This window comes from Copadichromis virginalis, linkage group LG20 (genome assembly GCF_057382275.1).
Source record: "Copadichromis virginalis isolate Kocher_CV1m ecotype Utaka linkage group LG20, C_Virginalis_male_GT1.1, whole genome shotgun sequence".
In the NCBI taxonomy this organism is placed as follows: Eukaryota; Metazoa; Chordata; class Actinopteri; order Cichliformes; family Cichlidae; genus Copadichromis; species Copadichromis virginalis.
In genome coordinates this window covers 6,600,439-6,622,419 of record NC_140637.1, presented here as the reverse complement: position 1 = coordinate 6,622,419, position 21,981 = coordinate 6,600,439, and the positions used below count along the sequence as shown (strand labels likewise).

Below are 21,981 nucleotides of genomic sequence, written 5' to 3'. Positions count from 1 at the left end.
AAATTACTAGAGGACATTCTCAACCTAATCCTGCACGCTTCTTATTCACACATCCGCTAACAGTCATTCATGTCAAATTTTACAAAGCAAATGCTTTCCTCTGACAGTGACATCACCAATTTAAAAGAGTTTGTGAAGGCTAAAAGTCTAAACAACCAAAAGGGTTTACCACATGATTGCAGTACAAACACTTCTATTTGTTACTACAAAAACTGAGTACATGGAGTCGTGAACTGAAATGGGGCAGGGTGTAAATCATTTTATTTATTATTAACATTCAGTGGATTTAAGACAGGCTGATATGTCTATTTTTTTAAATATTGATGTTCAGTTTTAATTAATATGCAATAAAGTTCCTGTTAGCCAGAAACTGTAAATGTCTTTTTCAAATTTACTGAAAAATTCTGCTTTTCTTTGAACATTGACATGACTATTATTGGCTCACATTGAGATGATATGATTTACACCCTTTATTGGATGCAGTACAATCTCAAAACTGTAGGAGGAGCAAACTAAAAAAGCTACTAAAGCTACATGTCATAAAAAAAAATGCTGCTGTCGTGGTAAAAAAGATGCAAATTTGAACTCAAAATTAAAATCTTGTGACAATTTCTATTTCACAAATATAGCAGAGTGAGTAGGAGAAAATGAAGAAACCCTTTCGGGGAAGTTTGTTGTTTCTGTAAAATTATGTGGCCACAAGCTGACAGTTAATATTGGAAATTATATTGAGCAGACAGACAATCACAGGTTACAATTTAATTCTAAGTAACAATAGAGCACACGCAAACACCAAGACCATACCTCCAAGCCAGGCTCCAAGTTACTAACAATGCTCAGAAATTTACTCGTGGTGCAACATGTCTTGTTCCACAGCAGCTGGGAACATCGTAACGGTAGTGACTAATGAACGTGTACCACATGCTGGTGTATGGAACATGCTTACACTTGTGTTCGCAAACACGGTGTCACTGAAATCTATCATTTTTAATTTGGCTTTTCATGCATCTCAATGTCTGTAACAACTATTCCACAGCACATCTGAACTGCACACACTGAAATCCAAACACAATGTAACTATATTGCTCCAGGTGCACATTTTGTGCCTTATGGCATTGGTGAGTCTCTGTATAGTCTGAGTCTCCGTATAAGCAGTATAAGATTATTAAATTGCTTCATACAGTAACATTTTAACCATTCCGTATCATCAGGGGGCTCAGAAAGAGGGCGGGGTGGTACAAATTAAAGTCATTCTGTAATATTAACCATAACACAGTTGTTTGGGTAATGATCATGTTAACTGCTACAATAATATTTTCACCCTTTTGTTGTGATGGCAGATGTAATATATTCATAATTAAAAGCAAATTAAGTGGTTTTGTTAATCCTTGAAGGATAATTATGCTCTCTATTGTCCTAATGTAATAAATGACACAAAGCTAACTTCCAGTCGTAGCCTTGATACAAATTTCACATTGTCTTATGAGTTGAGGATTAATCAATTTTTTTTTAAATTATTAATCCTTTATTTATCCAGGTAAAAAATCTCATTGAGATTAAAAATCGCATTTCCAAGAGAGACCTGGCATCAGGTAATGAGAGGTGTCTTTTACAAATGACCACAGTTAGATTCATGCCTGCACAGGGATGAAGTGTACATCTACCCTCACATCTAAGTCAAAACTTGAAGAAGAATTTTTTTCCCCTTTCTTCTTCTAAACATAACTTCAGGCAATAACGTCCTTAACTTACACGAATTCATGTCTGGTTTCCCACTGACAAAACAATATCAAAAAATTAGCTTAATTGCTTTCAGCGGGAGACTGTTCCAGCATTTCCTGTCGTAATCCTTCGTATTCTACGTTTTTTCCGTTTCCCGTTTAGAGATAGCCAATGAGAAGCTTCCAGTAGTCGACTATGAGAGCAAGCTTGGTGATGTAAGCTGTCACAGCAATGTGTTACTAGGCAAAGAAGTGGAGGGAGTTTCTAAGTGCTGCGGTTACTGGGTGTTGACATTTCTGTCTGCCTGCCACCGACAAGATGGGCTGTTCTGAGTAAACACTGCCAACAACAGCAGAAGATTGATATGCAGGGGCTGCTGCTCTTTGAACCTTGGCACAGTCTGGCTTTTGACCCTGCCAAGTTGCTCTATTTCTCCATATGTCTCCATGCTATTCTGCAACTATTATTGTCAAGCTAGTGTCTTACCTTGTCAATTATTTGGCAGGGCACAGCTGATAACTGACATAGAAGCAGCTTCACAGAAAGAAAAAAATCTCAGCTGTCTGCAGATATTATGTGACATATTCTGCAACTTGTGACACAGAACTCAGTATACGGGGAAGACCAGAATGAGAGATCCCCACCACTGAAACAATCTGTTGAAAATCAAAGAAATGAAGCGTTGAAAGTGACCAAAACGTAATTAATTTACAACATTACACATCTTGTTCTTTGACTCAGTAAGGCCCCAATCACACAGGCCTAGAGACAGGTTCCTGACCATCTGGCAACCACCGGACATTTGGGCGAAAAATGAATATTTTCTGATGAGTTTCTGGATGTTGCTGGCAGCCTGTCTAATGCCCATTTATGTAAGCCAAGATACCAGTCAGTATCATTACCCTGGTATTCACAGGTCTGTAGGGAAAAGTGGATATTCTGCAGCTTGTTGGCAAATTATTGCTGAAGGTTGCTTTCTGTTGCTAGAATGAAACTGGTCAGAGTGCAGTGTTGCACTGAAAAGCTCCTTGCAGTTTCTTTGAAATTAACAGGTCATTGTGGTCACCTGTAGGTTGTTTGGAAGATGTTGACTTGTCCTTAAAGAGTTTGTTGTATCAAAGCAATCTGAATGGAACCAAAGCAACACAGGGGCATTTTTGATCCAGCGCCCTCTTTGCAAATGATTTCACCCAGAAATAGCCAATAAATTCCAATAAACACTCATCAAAGTACACATTTTTTTCCTCTAACAACCACCTGGAGGTTGCCAGGTAGTCACTGACCATTCTCTAGGCCTATGTGTCTGGGGCCTAAAATAAACTGTCATGACAATGTCAAAATTTGTGCAGGTTAGAGCAGGTTATCCCCCCCCTGTGTTTTACTGTATTATCCTTGCCCCAGTAAATATCTTCCTCGCTGCTCCCGAGTTTCACCTCCAATCCGCAATGCTGTCACCATGATGCGTTGGTTATTAGTCAGCAGTGTCTGATGTTTTGATTACTTTGAAACAAAAATGAGATCTGTGGCGTTCTAAACTATACGTCCAATTAATTTACAGTTATAATTCACTCAAGTTCGACAATCTGCACATCTCAGGGATTATTAAAATAAAAAGGAGCCACTTGAGAGGTACGGGAAACATTTGCAAATCACATATTTTTATTTAGGATGTTATATCATCTTATGTCACCTTGTCTTTCTGAGTTACTGAGTGTAGTTTAATGAGTGAAATGGTTATTCATATCCATTAAAATGTAATCTAAGACACAATGAAATCTAAAAAGGTGCATACGTCTAACTACAATGACTCAACTGGAAAACTTTGCACATTTTATTGTGGCTGGAATATGTCTGTATTAAAGATGTTTGCAGGACGTAGGGAGAACGGGAAGCATGGAAAAACAAACAGGGGAAAAAACACAAAATAAAACCAACACAACCAATAACTGCCCGAGGAGACAGAAATATGGCATCGCGGAGCTGAGTGAGCAAATCTGATCTGTGTCCTATATTTGAAATAGCGTAGTGGGGCAGTCAATCCGGCGGTCCGGTCACAGGTCACCAATGGTAGTGTCTCGGCTAAATAAAGTAGGCCCTCTTAGCTAAAAACAGTTTCTTGTAACGGATACTCAAGCAGCTCGGGTCAGTGTCATTAATACACACTATGTGGTGCAGTGTGTCTGTTTTAATAACACATTTTCACAAAGAAACAAGGCATCCCCCTCCCTACAGCCTCAAATTTCTGAGCAGGACATGTGTGGTCAAGGTTACACACAGAGCACATCACCCTCTGGGTAAACCCAGGCTCTGTGGTGTGCATTTAGTAACACAAGCCTGTTCTCTACATGCAGTACACCTGTGTCCTAGTTGGTAGCCCCAAATGTGTCGAGCAAATAAGTTCGCAGTATGGAATGCAGAGGCAGTTTGCCTCAAGAGCCACAGGAGACCCCACCCCTCATCTCCCAACAGGCCATCTTTCCTCCCATTTTTTATTTATTTGCTCATTTATAATCTCTGAGCGAAAGACTGTTAACCTGTTCCAAAGGTGAATTCTTAATGTAATCTTACTTAAAGTTTGAAATTTTAAAAGCCATCTGTCTTTGAGTGCATCTTTCTTGTTGCATGTTAAGTACTGCAGTGTTTAGGCACGCCAGGATGGCAAAGGGAACCAGAAGTAATAAAACAGCTGTGTGTCTTTGTAAACAAGCTTAGGGCCCGACCCGGCATCATTAATCCCTCTGCTGTAGGTTTGCGGGCCCTGAGGCAAGCCTGCCCCACAAACACACTCTTTTCAGGTTTGTCGTAGTCTCCGATACGGTGCCACTTTGCCTTTCTTACCTCTCAGATCTATCACTCTTTTACTCTGTCTCTGGATGTCTCTCTGGGCTCTCCTTCACTTCAAGGATACTCATCCACCAAGTCAGCATATTGTGGCAGACAAAGGTTTCTTGTGTGAGTGTTCGTTTTCTGCCAGTTTACCTTGACAGCGGAGAAGCTGTCATTCTCTGTCCCTTCAACCTCCCCCTGCATGTTCATCTGTTTCTGTTGGCACGAGGTACCAGTGCAGGCCACCCGCCTCCCAAGCAGTCAGTCTAAGGGAAAACTGATACGCTTTCACTTTACAGTTGTGAATTAATGAAGAGCTTTGATAGCAATTCGATAGGTGATTCAGAGCAGACGTAAACCATTTTTGCCTCTTTTTTATTTTTTTTAACCGCTTCTCACCTTCATACAAAAAACGAATACCCCAAGCTTTTCATTAAAGATATCATGTTACTTTCATGCTGTACATAAACGTTTCTCATGGGAATAAATTTACACAGTTCAACATTTACATTCCACAAAGTAGTATTTTAGAGGGCATTAACTTTAACTTTTTTTCAGCACCTTGGTTATATTAATTATTACACAAAAGCAAGGAGGTAGTTCAGCCAAAATAATAATAAAAAGAAATACATACAATGATTAACTACAAATAAAACAGTTCAAAACATGCTGATTACAGCTCATTTGGGACATATAAGGTTATCCAGGTAAATCTAAAATATTCTACTTCAATTCAAAACAGCACATTTAAATAAAATAGTTCCCTCCGTGCTTGTGCTTACGACACATAAATCCTTTTTTGACATTATATCCTCTCATGTAGGACAGGCAGTGTCTAAAGGTAATGTTTATCTACTGATCAGAGGATTATTTAGCTCTGGTCTGTCAAACACCAACAAAAACAACACAAATTTAGCTCTTCCAGCTGTCCACACCTCAGATAATACACTTCTACTGTCATATTTGAAAAGCAGAAACATCTGAGACATTTCAGAATAGTAAAAGTGTTCTTTTTTTGTGTGGGTCTGTTTTTGAAAATCGGTGATCTGCACTGTCACAATCCTGCGCCACTTGATGATCCTTCTATCAACTATTTCAATAACACAAACACCAGATCAATCATCAGATGCGATCTAAGCGCCCTGACGCTGAATTAAGTGTAGCATGTGGTGAGATTTACAGACAAAATCGACTTCGAGGCTCCTGAGCTTTGTTATCTCGGTGTTTGACAGATCACTTCTTTTGTGAATGCTTAAAATGAAAACCTGGCTGAGTCTGTCAAAACGCAATCTGATGCATTGTGTATAGACTCTAATTTTGTTTATGCCAGCTGACAACTTCTAAGAAGAGCAGGGAGAAGCAGATAGGTGGGTAGATGATTTGCTGAATAAAGCTCTGTTTCTCAGCTCAATATCCTGTATGTAGACTTTAAAGGGATAGCATGAGAGGGAATAAGGGTCTAATTCTTTAAGCCTCAAGTTCCAAAATCACAATCGAGATATCTCTTGTTGTCTCAGGCAGTAAAATCTCAAAGTTAACAAAGAATTTGTTTAATAAAAATTGCATACACAACTAATAAATGTCGACCAAAGGGCTCAATCCTGAGCATTAAGACCTCTGATTACCGCTTTTACCAAATAAAACTTTAAAAACCGTAATATTACACTTTTGATTATTGAAAGCCTTCATTCTTTTCATGCTTCTACTTTGCTTGTAATTGGGAGATTTGGTATTTGGTAGAGTTCTTTGAAGACATTCAGAGTACTGATGAGGGTAAAAGGACACTTTGCTCTGGAATAAGGACAAAAGGCTGAACATTTGTCACGTACACACAAACAAGATTAATATTCTAAAGCCATACAAGCTCAGTGAGGCTGTATTTGGCACAGTAGTGCTGTGATTTAATGCTAATGTCAGCATGCTATCATGCTTAGTAATAGGCTGATTTTTAGCCTGTGAAATATTTACTATATTCACCATCTTCATCTATAATTTTAACATGTGTAAGTGACTTTAACAGTGTTTTATTTTATTAAGTAAGTTAAGTTTTAGTAAGTAAGTAAAGTATACACATCAGGGGATTACAAACAATCAGCGACAACATTAAAATACTGCCCGGGTCCCCATTGTGCTGCCAAAACAGCTTTCAATTTTTGGGCCAGAACCTGTGGAATCCATCACCAGGATGTTATAAATGGTTACTTGGGGTTCTGTCCTGTGGGTTGCAAACAGGACCTGTGTGGATTGGGCTAGATTGGCTTGGGATCTGGGGAGTTTGGAGGCCATGTTAATGCATTTGGCTCGATGTCAAATTTCTTGAGCTATTCTCTGCAGTTTTCTCATGGTGTGGTTGTGTTCACCGTCTCACGAACAGAGCCCACTACTGTTAGGGAGAGCCTCGTGCCATAGGGCAGGGGGGTGGCAGATGCCAAAGTAAAAGACACAAGAACCCAAGGGCTTCCCACACAATGATCAATATTATTAACTTCCCTTGTAAGTGGTTTAATATTGATGACTGACAGTGTACACATCTAAAAGCTGTCAAGATATTTCACTCAGATAACAAAAGTGGAAAACTCATAAACTCAGAAAAGCAAATACGCCCAGTCTGTAGGAAAACATAAACTGAGACCATCTATACAGCGCATGTTAAATATGTTTCACTGGATATAAACATCAAGTACTCCAACATCATCTGTACCAAAGTTGGCAGAGATATTTCAGGACAAAAGAGTCTGACAAACGCCATTGTACTATAAACCCACGGCACCAGTGAGAAGCATCTATTTAACATAGTACAAACCAAATTCTTAAAAAAGCTGGGATGAAGTGTAAAATGATAATTAAAACAGGACGGAATGATTTTCAAATCTCTCAAACACGTATCTTACTGACAATAATACACAAAAAACATATCAGATGTTTAAGAAAAATATGGGCAAAGAATATAATGGATCTCATTTAGGTTAACTGGCAATATGTCAGTTGCATGACTGGGTTTAAAAAAGTGAAAGTGAAAAACTGCTCAGACAAACTGACAAAATTTGAAATTGTTTTGGGAAAAAATGGACACCATATCCTCTGGACTAGAGAGAAGAGAGGGAGCGGACAGTTCTTAAATGAAAAGGGGGAGGCTGCGCAGCTTTGAGACAGGCTGCTGCTATCAAATTCAGAGTAAGCATACTCTCTCAATCTAAACGAACACGTTAATATCCAAAGAACAGAAGACAAATATGTGCCTTTTCTTTTTTTAAACCATAACAGAGTAATTCACTCGACATTCAAAGTACTAGATTTAAGGCTGAATTGATTTTGCCGTCAAGCATCAGCAGGTAACCAGGATATCTGGAGTCAGTGAGTTTAATGCCCACCTTTGTTGTGACAGCCTGCCATTTTAGTCAATCACTTATCAGAGCGTGACTAAAGGCTAAGGCTCTGAGGTAAAGTCAAGATGGCTTAGCCAAGCGAGTGTGCCATTTTCAGGATAAGAGGCAAAGAGGAGTAGAGGTTAAAGCTCCATGTGTGACCTGGAACAATCCTGTCGTCTCCTGAGCTCCTGCCACAAATTGCAAAGTTGGGAATAAGGTCCACTTTCGGCAGTGCAGACAGAGCCACTTGGGAACAAATTGGGAGACAGAGAGAGAGTTGATAAGAAAAGGCATGACTCCAAATTGTGAGATTTTGTTGCCATGCTACAGATGAGAATATAACATGAGCTTGTTACATATACTAATGAGAATGTTGCAACGCATACAAGAGGATAAGGAAATGTAGTTCACTTATGCTGCCTACACATAAGACAAAATACATTCTTACATTTGTCTAAAAACAAGCTGAAGTGTGTAAGACACAATTACACAAACAGGAATTTTAATTAAGGGAATTCAGAAAACACGACAGCAAACGCAGAAAGAAATGCCTTGAGTTGACATTTGGAGAGGAGGAAGAAGAGAATAAAAAGCACATTTCTATTGGACAGAAATCCCTCAGGGATAGAGGTGGGGGTTGGAGAAGCAAAAGGCAGAAAAAAGTCACTCAAAAGCCTCCTTTTCTTTAAAAAGGAAGTGAAAGTGAATCTTTTCCTATCACGTACTATATGACAGGTAAGATAAAAGCTGAAGACAGTGACTTAGTATTTCTTTTAATACCTTCAGGTATTACGTTTGACCTGGCAGAGGAGAAGTGAAAGGTGAATATGCTTAACATTTTTTAAAAACAGAAAGGTATCACGGGTAAAGAAACAAATGTCAAAAGACAGGATTAGGCGGACATTATTTTAAAAATGACTTTTCCAAAGCAGGAATTTTCCTTCATCGACTTCTTGACTTTCAGAGCCTGAGGATTATACATTATTGCCCTTCTGTGAATGGAAACTGTTTTGGGGGTTTTGTCATGAAACTGTATGTTCCACAGCAAATTTACTTTAAATTTTCTGGTTATTCCAGGAACATTAAAAATTTTTTTACCGAAACCCAAACCTTTCTCTAACTACATATTCGATTTGTTGTATATCAGTGATCTGTTCTTCCCTGGCAATCAAAGAGCAATTTTCAACATTACCTTAGGAACCAAGTACGTTCAGCAAATTGCGATTGGCAACATCAACAAAGACTGCCATCGTGGATTAGATCTTCAATACTGACAGAAAGCAAAGCAGCATAAATAAAATAAAGTTACGTTGAAGCACACCATTGTTTTTCTTGTGACATTACCAATAAGTTTGATGTGTCACATGGCCCTCTTCCTATTGAAAAAACAAAAGTTGTATCCAAGATGGCCGACTTCTAAATGGCCACCATGGTCACCACCCATCTTGAGGAGTTTGCCCCCTCACATATACTAATGTGCCACAAACAGGACTTTAATATCACCAACCATTCCCATGTTATTACGGTGTATCCATATAAGTGGCCCACCCTGTAGATGCTTTTAATCATTTGCAGTATGCAGGTTTGCTTGTTAAGATTAATATGAAAAATGCAATAACAGTTACTTAGATGACCTCTGTTTGCTTCAGTTTGCTTGCTTAACTCTTTACCCATTATAGCAACATTTGATAACCTCCTCTGTACCTTTAATTATGAGTTTTGAAACCGCGATATATATGAATAAAGATTTGATTTGGCAAGGTTGAGGGTTTTTCCAACATTAGCCCGAGTAAGCTTTATAGGCCAAGATAATGTTAAATAATTTTATTCTGAATGGAGGCAGAAACTACTCAGTTTTGAAAAGAGAAACAAGCATTATCCCAGGTACACTTCCAAGGTGTAAAGAGTTAAAGGATGATAGTGGTTAACCAGCATTGTAAAGGTGGTCCAATTGCAGTCTGACACTAACTGCATATCTAAAGGGGTGCTCTTATAATCCAATACTTTTTCATTCACTTCTGCTCCTTTAGCAGCACATTACTGATCAATACCATCAAGAGCAAGCCGAGCCACAAGAGATTCATAGGCCCAGTTCGCCTGAAGAGTCTAAACAGTTGGAATTACATGTGACAACTTTAGCAGTCTGGAGAGCTCAGTGCATGTACAGCTTAGCAAACTGGACCTGTTACAAGTTTAGCTGCTTGGCTCATCCTGCAACAAATATTAATGAGTGTTACGCCTACAGAGGAGCAACAACAGGGTGTCAGTATCCAGCACGGTGTCTGAAGCTATGCATCTGTATTTATACAGTACTATACCCATTAATGACACTATAAAAAGCTGAACGTGTTTACTCTGTGAAATAAAAAATTGGTAATACTTTGTATAAAAAAAAAATTACATTATTAACTTTCTTCTTATCCTTCCACACATGGATGTGAACAGACCCTTCTTTCAGATATGCTGGGATTTCTGATCGCACTGCTGCTGTTCTCTTGCTTACTCTATTATTAGAGTTTTAACATGGGTGGGGCTCAGAGAGCTCCCACACACACACACACACACACACACACACACACACACACACACACACACACACACACGATAAAGGATTAGGACATTTGAATTTTTTTTTCCACAATCCAATTTCAATGTCTGAATAATCTTAAGGCTCAAGAGTTCATTGCTCTTTGAGAGTGGGTACATGCGTTATTATGCTATTATAATATCATTACATCAGTAGCAAAAAATGTTTTTAAAATGACACACATTTGTACTAAAACATTAATTAATCTTTTTTTGCCCCTGGGACAGTATATTGTCAAAAACATGTTATCGTGATAAACCTGCTATTGTGAGCCATCAGTTCATTTTTTTTACTCTATAATGCATCTGTCCTATGCAAAGTAAGAATTTTTTATGTCTTCTCATGATGTGTTTGTCTGAGCAAAACAAGCTTAGTAACAACTCGTGCAATTTTATACATATATAAAATCATACACATATATGTATAAATGTCAAGTATATGGTGATAAATGGATGAAGAGATAAGGCAGCGCTAATCAAAACAGGTCAAACTGCAAAACTTTACATCATGGATCATCATCAAATGGTGAATGACAGCAAATGCTATTAGTGGTCATGTCACATTTAGATGCATGGCTTTCCTCTCTCGTGCACCTTACAGCTGTTAATTTGAGCAGTCATCTATTTCAATAAGGCAGCCAGAATCCCCTGTGGTGGGGGAGATAATGTTTGCAGACAAGACCCAGCTGCAGGCCAAATCAGAGTCATTGATTTGGCCCTCAGCTCTACGGGACAGTCGGGGTCCCAGAGGAAACAACACAAGGGCAATTGGAAGACTCAGCTGGTCTTTTGGCCTCCCGCATTAATAATCATTCCAATTAGAAAGGAAAGGTCCACATGCTCCTCTGGTCACATAATGTCCCTTTCTTTTTCACTCTTTAAATTGCAACTTGTTTTCTATTTAATAATTTCCAGCAGCAAAGCCTCAGAAGCTTAAATGGTCAAAATTTGTAATGTTCTGTGTTAATTAAAGGGAGCATGCCCTTCCAAGTTTGAATTTTAATCTGTGATTCATTACAAAGTGAAACTGTTTTGTTGACCTGCACTCTTTCAGAACTTTTACCTTATTACTTCCTTGTAATGAGATAAATTCATGAGTCTAGTTGACTCAGCGTCTAACAGATCATTTACTTTCCATCACATTTTCATATACAGTGAGAAAAATAAGATCAAACTGATGCTCATCATACAGCAAAAAGCAGTATTTTAAATTTATTTAGAAAAAGCATTGAACATTTTTATATAATCTTTGCTCTGATCCTTCTTCTATGTAGATATAGGCAAGAAAAAGTGAAGTAACCGTAAATATCTGAAATTTTTTAATAGACTTCCATGACTTTTTCTGTTTTCCATCTTTCTCTGTGATCATCTATTTAATTCTAATCATCTTTTCCTGCTCAAGATGTACTCCTTCAGCACCTCCGGTTTACTTTTGGGATTGCATCACCTTCTTCCTTCTTACCACTTTCACAAGAGACATAAACTCATTGAACTTTTAGTCTCTCAAATATCTACTAAGTTAAACCAATGTCAAAATTTGGAAAACAACTTCTACCTGTTGGCGGATCTTCAAGAATGTGGAATGTGGATGTTTATGCCTGCACCTGCAGAAGTCAAGCTTCCCCTCTGACTTCAGATGCATTTTTTTTTTTGAGTAGGACTGGTCTTGAGTTGGGAGGTCTCGTCATTATCAGGTCTTTTTCATACCTCTTTTATGGTTCTTTTCTCACACTATACCACATGAAAAAGCATTTAGTTGGTTTTCATGCTTCAGAAAACCAGGGGGAAAAGCTTGTCTGATAATGTGCACCACTACATAATAGTGTGTTTATTATGTGTCTTACAGCATGCTCAGTTAGTGCATTTAATATTGGTGCAGATCCATTTGCTCTTCGCTGTCTAGTCATGTCTCAGCTCTATACAACAGTGTAATCTACATTGATATGCACACTATTGGAGTTTCTACAATTAGCCATCAAGTTAATCTCTGAATTTGTTTTGCATATATTTACCCTGAGCATCAATATTTTGAGACAATCCCAATTTTAAAGCTGTATTACTGTAGTGCAGAAATGATTACTCGAACAATCAGTTTGTCACGGTGAAATAAGTGTCAACAAGAATCCCTTTGTCACTTTTCTTGTCTTTGGAAATCAAATATTTAAATCTTTAGACTGCTGCGATAAAAAGATCTTTTAAGATTCTTTTAAAACTGTGGTGGGCATTTTACACCAATTTTATGGCATTTTGTAAATGAAGTCGATGTTTAAACAAAAAAAGAATATTTGAAGGTTCAAAACAAATTCAGAACCACTTCAGTTTTTCCACAGTTTATTGTGCAGTAGATTTTTATTTGTCCACAATTCATGAGACAAAGAGAAAGATAAAAGTTCAGTAAAAGTTCCCTAAAAATAAATAACTGATTTTTTTTATTTCCAAGTAATTGGACCATTTAAAACAGCACTCTATAGAAAGCCCTTTGGCACCAATTACAGCCTCCGATTTTTCGAGTACTTCTTTAACAGCTTTACAGTTCTGGGTTTAGCCACTTTCTGCTATTCACATTTGCATTTGTTAACTGATATCTTCATGTCTGACTTAGGACTTTGACTGAGCCTTTCAAGGACCTTCTGGGACTTCTCCTGAGTCCACTCTGACATCATCTGGACTGTATGTTTTGCCTCTTTGTCATGCTAAAAGGTGAACATTTGCCTGTCTCAGATTACATGCACTCTGGAGCGTGTGTTTTTAAAGGGCCTCCTGTTATTGGTTGCATTGATTCTACCTTCCCTGACTGGTCTAGTCTTCCCTATAGCTGAGTGCACGCCCAAAGCAGGCTACAACCACAATGTTTCACCACAAGGTTGGTATTAGCCAAATAATAAGTAGTGGTTGGTGTCTGCCAGACATTTGATTCTAGTGACTTTTGGGTATCCACTCACACCTCCCAAATATAAGAAGTTCTTGCTTTGTTAAACTTCTTTTCCAAACAGCTATAGGAAGAAACCTTGTAGTTCAAAAGTTGCCAAAATTGCCAATTACCATGCCAAAATTGACTGTTTGAGAAATAGATTGCGATCAAACGAAGGAAACTAAGGAAAGCATAGAGCAGAGATTTACAGAGTTTGTGTAGTGTAGTTTCCATAGTATTCAATAGAGAAATCTCTCTCTCACACAGATGCACACAGAGCAGTGCTCACAAAGCCCAGCATATTCTCAAACACTCACCGTGCTGTCTACATCTTGTCACAGATCATACTATAGCCTTGATATGTTTAACTTTTTGATAATAAAGCTTGTTATTTCTGCAATGTTGTGTATGTGTTCCCTGGTGTATCATAAACTGCTTTTTGAAATATTTTCAAATGTATTCTATCAAAATCAAAGACTATCAGGACAACACAAGTCCCCTTGTGCGGGACAGTAGATATACATACACAATATTAATAACCATTGATTAAATTTGCAAAGCACTTCCCTCAAGTGCAATTTCTAGCTAATGTTTACAAAAAAAAACACCTGTTTTCTAAAAGGGAAACTTGAAGCCAGAAATATGAATGTGCACCTTTGATATAAGATGTTTGTTTTTGTTAGTGGGGAATAAAAAAGCCCCAACTTCACTTCAGGCCAAGTTCACGCATTTTGTTTTGTCCTTCGAATAATCATTCCAGACTAAGAGAGATAAAATGCCTACAGCTGATCGTCTATCAGCTGTAACGCCTGATAAATACAGTGAATATGACAAACAGATGATACTGATGGTGCTTCAGAGGCAACGTAAAATAAATCTTAGACTAAATGTAAAGCTATAAATCTAGGAAACGTCCTTTTTCATGCAACATTTCAGTTTGTTTTATATCTAAAATTAAATTTGGTCTTATGGCACTACTTCTCCAGCTAACACTTACAGAAAAACTCCACACAATCAAAACAACCACCAAGTCCAAAATGAATCAATGTCGTGGAAAACACTATCAAATTAAACAAACTGTTTACACTCCACTTTGGAGACAAGCTGTAAAAAAAAAAGGCCTATTCAGGAATATTTGGCTTCATTACCATCTTGCCACCTCGTATCCTGCATGTGGCAGCGATTCATGTGAAGCATCTTTTGACAGCTTGTGCATAAAATCCAAGAACTTGGCTTTTTGCTAAGTGTTATGAAAAAGCAGCCGCTTTTCAGCACTGAACATATTTTAGTGGAAGCTACCACGGGGAGCCAAAAAAGAACGAGGACTGACAGCACCATTGGTACATCCCAAGTGAATGGCATCACTAATGCTTGGCTGGCGCATTAGTAGTCGGGTATTGATGCATGTGAATGGGGAGAGTAAGGGGACAGGGAGGTGGAGGTGCTGCTGTCCTAATGTGATTCAAACAACCTTTTTATAAAAGGGCTTGTCCCTATGCCAAGGGAAGCGGGTGGCATAAAGTAGTTGGTGATTACCTTAAACAAATGACTGTCTCATTAGACCCCCAGAGTGTCGTGTGCGTAGATGCAAACAGATACGCATATACACACACTCCCCTGTCCTATGAGTTTGCTCTTCCTTACACAAAAACAAACACACATATATGTTTTTGTAAAACAATTTTTATAGAGCTCCATGGTTGATCTTAGCCTTACGATCAAAACTAGATGCAAAACCCAAACGTAAACCAAACCCTGACCCAAAAAATCCAGTGTTTAAACTTGTGGAGTTGGACCCCACGAGTGTGCTCTTGGATCCTGGACCCCCACAAATACAGTGAAACAAGTACACACACACACAATCAGACATTTACACTGACATAAGCATTAGGTTGGCTTTGTACACAGAAAGGGCAGTGCACAAAGGCAATACACAGGAGGGTACAAGCCTCCAATAGACTAATTAACATCTCCCAATTACACCAGCCAACATTCTATGGTGCTCCAGTTAGCTTTGGATGATACCACACAACACAACAGAATGTGTCACCATGAACGTTTATGTCCAAACAACATCTGAGCTGCTCCCCAAAAGCCAAGCTAATGACTGCAATTAGTGTCAATAGACTCCAAGCTCGGGCCTCAGCTGGCCTAAAGATGAACAGACACTGCACGCTGCTGCCGCGCAGCTCAGTGTATGAACATTCGGAAGAAAAGATTTTACTTAAGAGAAAGAGAATAGATTGATATCTCATTACCTTAATTACTTTGATCTGTCTCAAATCGTCTAACCCATGTTGCTTCAGATAAATTAGGCCCGGCATAATCACAGCTAAGCACTCAGAGGTGTACCGCAAGGCAAAAACAGTGCGAAGTCAAGCAAGAGTACGATTAGCTATTATTTACTAATGATTTTATTTAAAATGTCAGCAATTGTAAGACGTTAAAACTAAGAGTCCCTGTATCATCTAATGTTTATATAGATAAAATTAAATGTATGATTTAACCCAACATATGGAAACAAAATGAAACCAGGAAAAGTACTGATTTGCTTTGTTGTCCTGGTGTGGGTAGACCAATTTGGTGCTTTGATCATGTAAATGCGATGGCTATTTCTGTACTCTGAGTGCAGTGTATTAGCCATTAAATTGTAGGTGACTTCAAGCTTTTAAACATAAGCCTCTGGGAGGCTGCATTAACTGCTGGGAGGATACCCAAAAAAATCATTGTGAACATCACTGATCTTACTCAGGAAGAAATGAGGTGATTGAAGAGGGTAGTCTTTGCTCACTGGGATATTGGTCTCAGCACGAGCACTAAAGCATCTGCCACCTGACCATTAGTTAAATAATGCATGGAGATTGTGCGACGCCCATCACACCGGGTGAGGTCAAAACTCAAGCCAGCAAATGCACCAGAGCTCGAGAGGCGCGGTAATGCATGCGGCAAACTGCATACACACAAACACACATGCAAAGTGTGGCTTTCCAAAAGCTTACTGCAAAAAAGCTTGCAGACATCTGGGGGATTAACAAAGGTTCTTGAGATTATATGCAAAAGGCTGAGTGTGGGCTGATTAAACACACTACCAAGAATGCGACCAAAGTTTAGGGCATGAGCAGTTCAGCTGTCAATCTCCATCATGTAGATAAAAAAAAACAGCAAAACAAGTCAGATAGTGTGAAACTTGGAATTTGCTGTGCATGTGTGGTTTCTTGAGTGTCAAACACTGAACAGCAGGAAAGATGCGCACTCTGTCCAAATATCTGCTGTCCCAAAAGTCACACTGACCCAAGGCTTCAGGAGCATTTCCCATCAGAAGCCTGTTACACCGCAAAGGCCATTTTACTCCCAGAATAGCAAGTATTGGGAAATGTAATCTTTGAAGCCTCAGCTGAGCTAGCCCGACGAAGCCGTTTTCTGGCAGAGCAACAGAAGGAAGGCTCAGGCACTGGAGCTAAATTTCAAACGACTCACATTATAGGGCAAAAGGGAAAGAAAAACTTTTACCTTGTTGGTTTGAAGCTTGGCAGTGCTGTAAAAAAGCTTAATTTTTCTTCTTTTTTTGGACTGAACAGCTTTAGAACAAATTTAAATCATGCTGATTGTAAAACTGAACCTTTGAGAAGCTGACAAAAGAGAATTCACATAACCACAGAGCACTCTACCACAGGATACTATCAAAGTGCCCAAAATCCCCCTGCCACCTTCTTACTGCCCCTTGCTTTCATCAGCTCTCTCCTGTTGTGGATAATTAACAATTTGGTAAGGCCTAATCATGTAGACATGGGAGCTGATTTGATTTAACCTCAATTTAAAAAGGGAGAACCCCTGAGACATCAGCAGGAGGTTGGTACACCAGACATGAATGGCAAAGAGATGGACGGAGAACCAGTGGGAATTTGATAACCGGCATCAGCTGCTCTCCTGGCAAGGTGACAGCAGGAGGTACCAGGACTGCTGCTGCCACAGGAAGAGGAAGTTCTGTTGTTTGGTCAAAATGATAGAGACAAAATAAAAGAACATACACGTATGCAAACTTCTGTTAAACTATATGTTGCAGTAATTATATGCTATATAATCCAGTGAGATTACTAAAGGAAGACAGCATTTAGTCATTTCAATGAGTGAGACACGTTTCTGAGAAAGGTTGGAGATACTGTGTTATATATGTACAGTACTAGGTTACAATGATGGTTTTTCTGTTAATCATATCCAAATAATAAAGACATAGATTTTAGTTTGGGATCCAGTAAACACAAGCAGAATGCAAAACCATCGATCTCACTGGACAAATATTTTACCGACCCAACAGACCACCCAAACCAGCTACGTGGTATTCTGTCCCAGCATCAGAGTATAAAACCACCAGCATGCAAGGAAACATCCATCAGCTTGTTCAAAAGCAGATCCCAAGTGCCTTGCCTAATAGACTGTGCAGCTGTGCTGTGTCTTGATGCAGCAGGAGGAGGATCTAACAAGCACCTTTTCTCAAACCCAAACTACTGTTTTTAGACATCAAATCTTTTCGGACAAAAAAAAGGGAACAATTGCTGAGAACCAGACGAAACAAAAGCCCTTTGTATGTCAAAATCTAAACAAAGAAGCGTGATTGTGATGTTTCAAGACGATCTAGTCGATATCTGTTTCGAGCATCATTGCTGAGCAGGTATTCTTTTGACAGTTTTTTTTGTGTTTTGTTTTTTTTCTCCTGTCCGTACAGTTTTGCACAGCATGTTCAGCGACAACAAGTCCATCCCAGAAATGTCAGTGTGCCAAAGTGAGGCTGCGGGATCACAGTTCATTTTTCGCCTGGTAATTCCAAAAGTCTGCAGCTTGACACTGAAGCGCGAGGATATTAAGTTGGGCAACGAAATGCGTTCAGTAGATGACAACCTTAAAAAACTGCGAGATGAATCATGATTTTAAGTGTCTCAATTCAGTTTGCAACTTAAACTGCACTAAGCCCCACCTACTTTTGACTTTTCTACACAGATACATGACAGACAGGTTAATGTGTTTTGCACTACAGTAGAGCTGAATAAAGTGCAACTCATAGCCAGTCATCCCTACCTATCAGGGCTTCCTTTAAAAGCACTGTGGTGCATTCACTCCAAACCTGAAATTCAAGAACAAACCTGGCATCAAAAAGTAGCAGAATTTGGTTAAGACTGTTTTAACAGTTACTGTCATTTTCATTTGTATGCAATGGAGAAAAGGATTAAGGTGGCAGGTTACTGTTTTTCAACCCAGAGACGGCAGTTTCATCGGTTTATAACTGATCGACATCAAGCCATCTGCCCTCGTAACGTACTGTGCAACAAAGGGTACGTGTCTCGGCATAATATCCTTGTTCGTGTGTCATTAAAAACATCCCTCCTCTCACTTAACCACTGTGCCACATCTGGTGCTGCGCGTGTCATGTCACCTTAAAGGAGAGCGTGTTCCCAAAATTTAGATTAGAAATGTCAGGGCTTTTTTATGTGACAAAAAAAAGAAGAAATCTTTTCTAATCGTCACTCTTTTCTAATACTAACAGCAGTGACATGATGCTATCACTTTTCTACTTTTTTCTTTTTTTAAATAAAGAGATTAAAGTAAACTGACTTTAAAAAAAAAATCAGAACAGACCTGACATTTTACCTTCTTTCATATTAGAAATAAAAAGTGAAAAAAAAAATCCAACCAGTCAGTTTGTCCCTGCGATTCCCAATCTCACTCCTGTTAGCCGCAGAGTATAGTATATTTTTTTTTATCAGCCATTACCTCCACCGGTTCCCATTCTTCCAGGTTGAGGGCTGATGCATATCCAACGCGGCAGCCGGTCACCAACACTACGCTGGGATGAATAGTCCGTCATCCCTGCTTCCCCCTCTCCCTCTTCACTCTGCTCTCTGCCTCTTGCCGGAGCTGTTTGCTCAGCTGTTCCCTCTCTGACCGCATTTATCCCAGATGAGCGGCACAGCTTACCCGCTTAATCTGTGTGTGAGTGCGCCTGAGTGTGTCTGTGTGCATATTCCAGGCATCCTCTCATTGCCCCCCTGATGACCATCTAAAGACACGCCCTGACCAAGGGAACCACACACACATGCAGACACACAGAATGTCACTAAGTTAAGAAATTGCACTCATGGGCCAAACACTTAAGTGGAGTTCATTTAAAGCATATCTGAGGTCCATAAAATTCCTATGAAAATAAGACAACATGATTTTGTCTGTGTGTGTGTGTGTGCGTGTTGTGTGGGTGTTGTGGCCTGTTTAAATGGATTTCAATAAACTGCGGTGTTAGCATTGTATTTTATTTCCCAGCCTCTTCCTCCTCGTAAAGCTGACGCCATAAAACAAAGATAAAGTAAAATTTGTCACCTGATTTTTTTTGGTTTAAGAAAGAAGAATAGAAATGGTCAAATTAAAAAGGGGACTGCTTTTTTAAAATCCCACTTAGAGCTTTCTGAAAGTTACATTTTTACCCTAAATGTTAGCAATGCAATCGGATACTTTTAGTAGGATAATGGCACACAGTGTGTAGTAACAAGAACGTTATTTAATCTGATTCAAGTGAAAATATTGAACTGAAAAACCTCCATCCACTTCTGGCATCTGTGAACATACTTCGTTTGTGCCCACAAATCTATATCTGTTTGCCTCTGCAAGTTTCCCTTGACTTTGCATTTGTGTCACCATTAATTACCTTTTTGCGATATATATATATATATATACTACAGCTTAGTGAAGTTGGAGTGTGTTAGTCCTGCTAAGTCTGGACATTTGCGGTATCTGTAGGGACAGAGCTCACAGTTTCCCTTTGTCTCTCGGGGGATGATGGGGATTAAGTGTGAAGACAGTACCCTAATGACTGCATTTTAATACACACTGTATTCCTGAGTTTCATGGAGTTTATTTTGTCATGAAGAAAGAGGTTATACTCTATGTATTCCACAGTACAGCACATTTTACAGGCTGAGCAGAAACAAGCAAAAACCCTTTCAACTCCCACAAATGAAACAAATGTATAATCAGGCCATTTAATATGTCTGTGCCACAAACCTGCTGACACCCCCGATGCAGTACATTATAACTACAACATAACCCCCACAGAGCCCCGTTTTATGTAATGTAAGAGTAATGTTTTGTGTGTCTGGTACAAACTAATCACATGCTTTCAGAGACTGCCAATAAACTGCCTCTTCCGGTGCAGACTGAACGGATGGCTGCTGGCTAACACGGCAGTGGTCAGACACGAGCAGCTGTTGTTGCAGTTGAACCAATCCCTAGCTACCTTTTTATCTGCTAATATGTGTGTGAGAGAGAGAGAGTGCACGCCTGCTCCTGGGGAAAAACGCGATGCGATGTCAGTGATGTGAAGCATTTTAGTGTATTTTGCACAGAAATATGATGTATTGCAAATAAAGTGATCTGTCCTTTGATGTAAGGACAGCAAATAATTACAACCCCCTAGTAGCCCTTTAAGTCTTTCATTCTGTCAGTATTTGAATAAGCCATTGCACGGCACATCCGTATCTGTTTGGGGTCTTTCTGCTTTTCTAACTCTTCCATCAGGCTCTAAAGTCTTCCATAAAGACAAGGTGAAATCTCCTCTGCTCACCCCCCGCAGACTCCCTGCAAAGTGAAACAAATAACCCCTCTCACCCCTCTTAGAGGAAACCGTGTGTGTGCCCTGACTGAGATTTATGCCACGGACAACCGAAAAGAACAGTGGGCAGCTAGGAGCTTAAATGCTGGCTTTGTTTTTCTAGACAAGGGCTGTCCTGCGATCCATCATGTTATTGAGAAAGAGGGGTGACTGGGCTGCCTCTGAATCGCAAAGGCCTACTCGGTCGATGGTGAGGAATGTGCTGCTGTGATGTACGCATGTTGCTTTAGTTCAACATGATCTGATTAGTTTACACATACTACACAGAAAAACTGCTACAGGAAGAACATGTATAGAGGGAATAACTCAAAGGAAAAGAGCATGCAGAGTGCTTTGTAACACTTTCTTTAAAAAAGAATGTGAGAGCTTTTAGGATGTTCATAGTTTAAAGTTTCTGAAAATCAAACTGTTATTCTTTATGTAATAAATAGGTCAACAAACTCCATAGAGAAACATGGTCCTATCTCTCCCTATATATATATATATATATATATATATATATATATATATATATATATATATAAACAGTTCATGTATTTATCTTTCAAAATCTGTTGAGCTCAAAAATAGCTGCATATATTATCAATGCAGAAAGGCATTTCTACAAAAACTTCTCTTAGAGAGCTCTTTCCAAAACTAATATTGGATATATATGAATACAACATAGTGGAATTAATTTCTCCCATATCCTTTTCTATTATGCAACATATGCTATGATCTAGAATCAGTCTTCAGGTACAAAAAAATGAAATAAAGAAATGAAACCAGCGAAGAAATGCCAGAAACTGCAGTTCTTCAAACTGCCACTTGAGGCTGGCTGCAAACCGAATATGTCATTAATATGTTTCCTAATTCACAGATACCTGCGAGCTGCTATGAACAAGTTCAGTTTATGTATGAGCACTGGCTCCTTA

At 39.0% G+C, this 21,981-nt stretch overlaps 1 protein-coding gene across 2 annotated transcripts in view; it reads right to left on the bottom strand.

Moving 5' to 3' along the window:
- Nucleotides 1-21,981, bottom strand: part of kazna (kazrin, periplakin interacting protein a) — a 200,095-nt gene that overhangs the window by 81,609 nt on the left and 96,505 nt on the right. Inside the window, exon 1 of one of the 2 annotated variants that reach the window (XM_085442895.1) lies at nt 19,180-21,425. The exons of the other annotated variant lie outside the window; for it this stretch is intronic. Coding sequence (XP_085299021.1) covers nt 19,180-19,273 — 94 coding nt within the window. The 5' untranslated portion in view covers nt 19,274-21,425. Of the gene's footprint in view, nt 1-19,179; nt 21,426-21,981 lie in introns of those variants that run through there. 2 annotated transcript variants of the gene reach the window in all.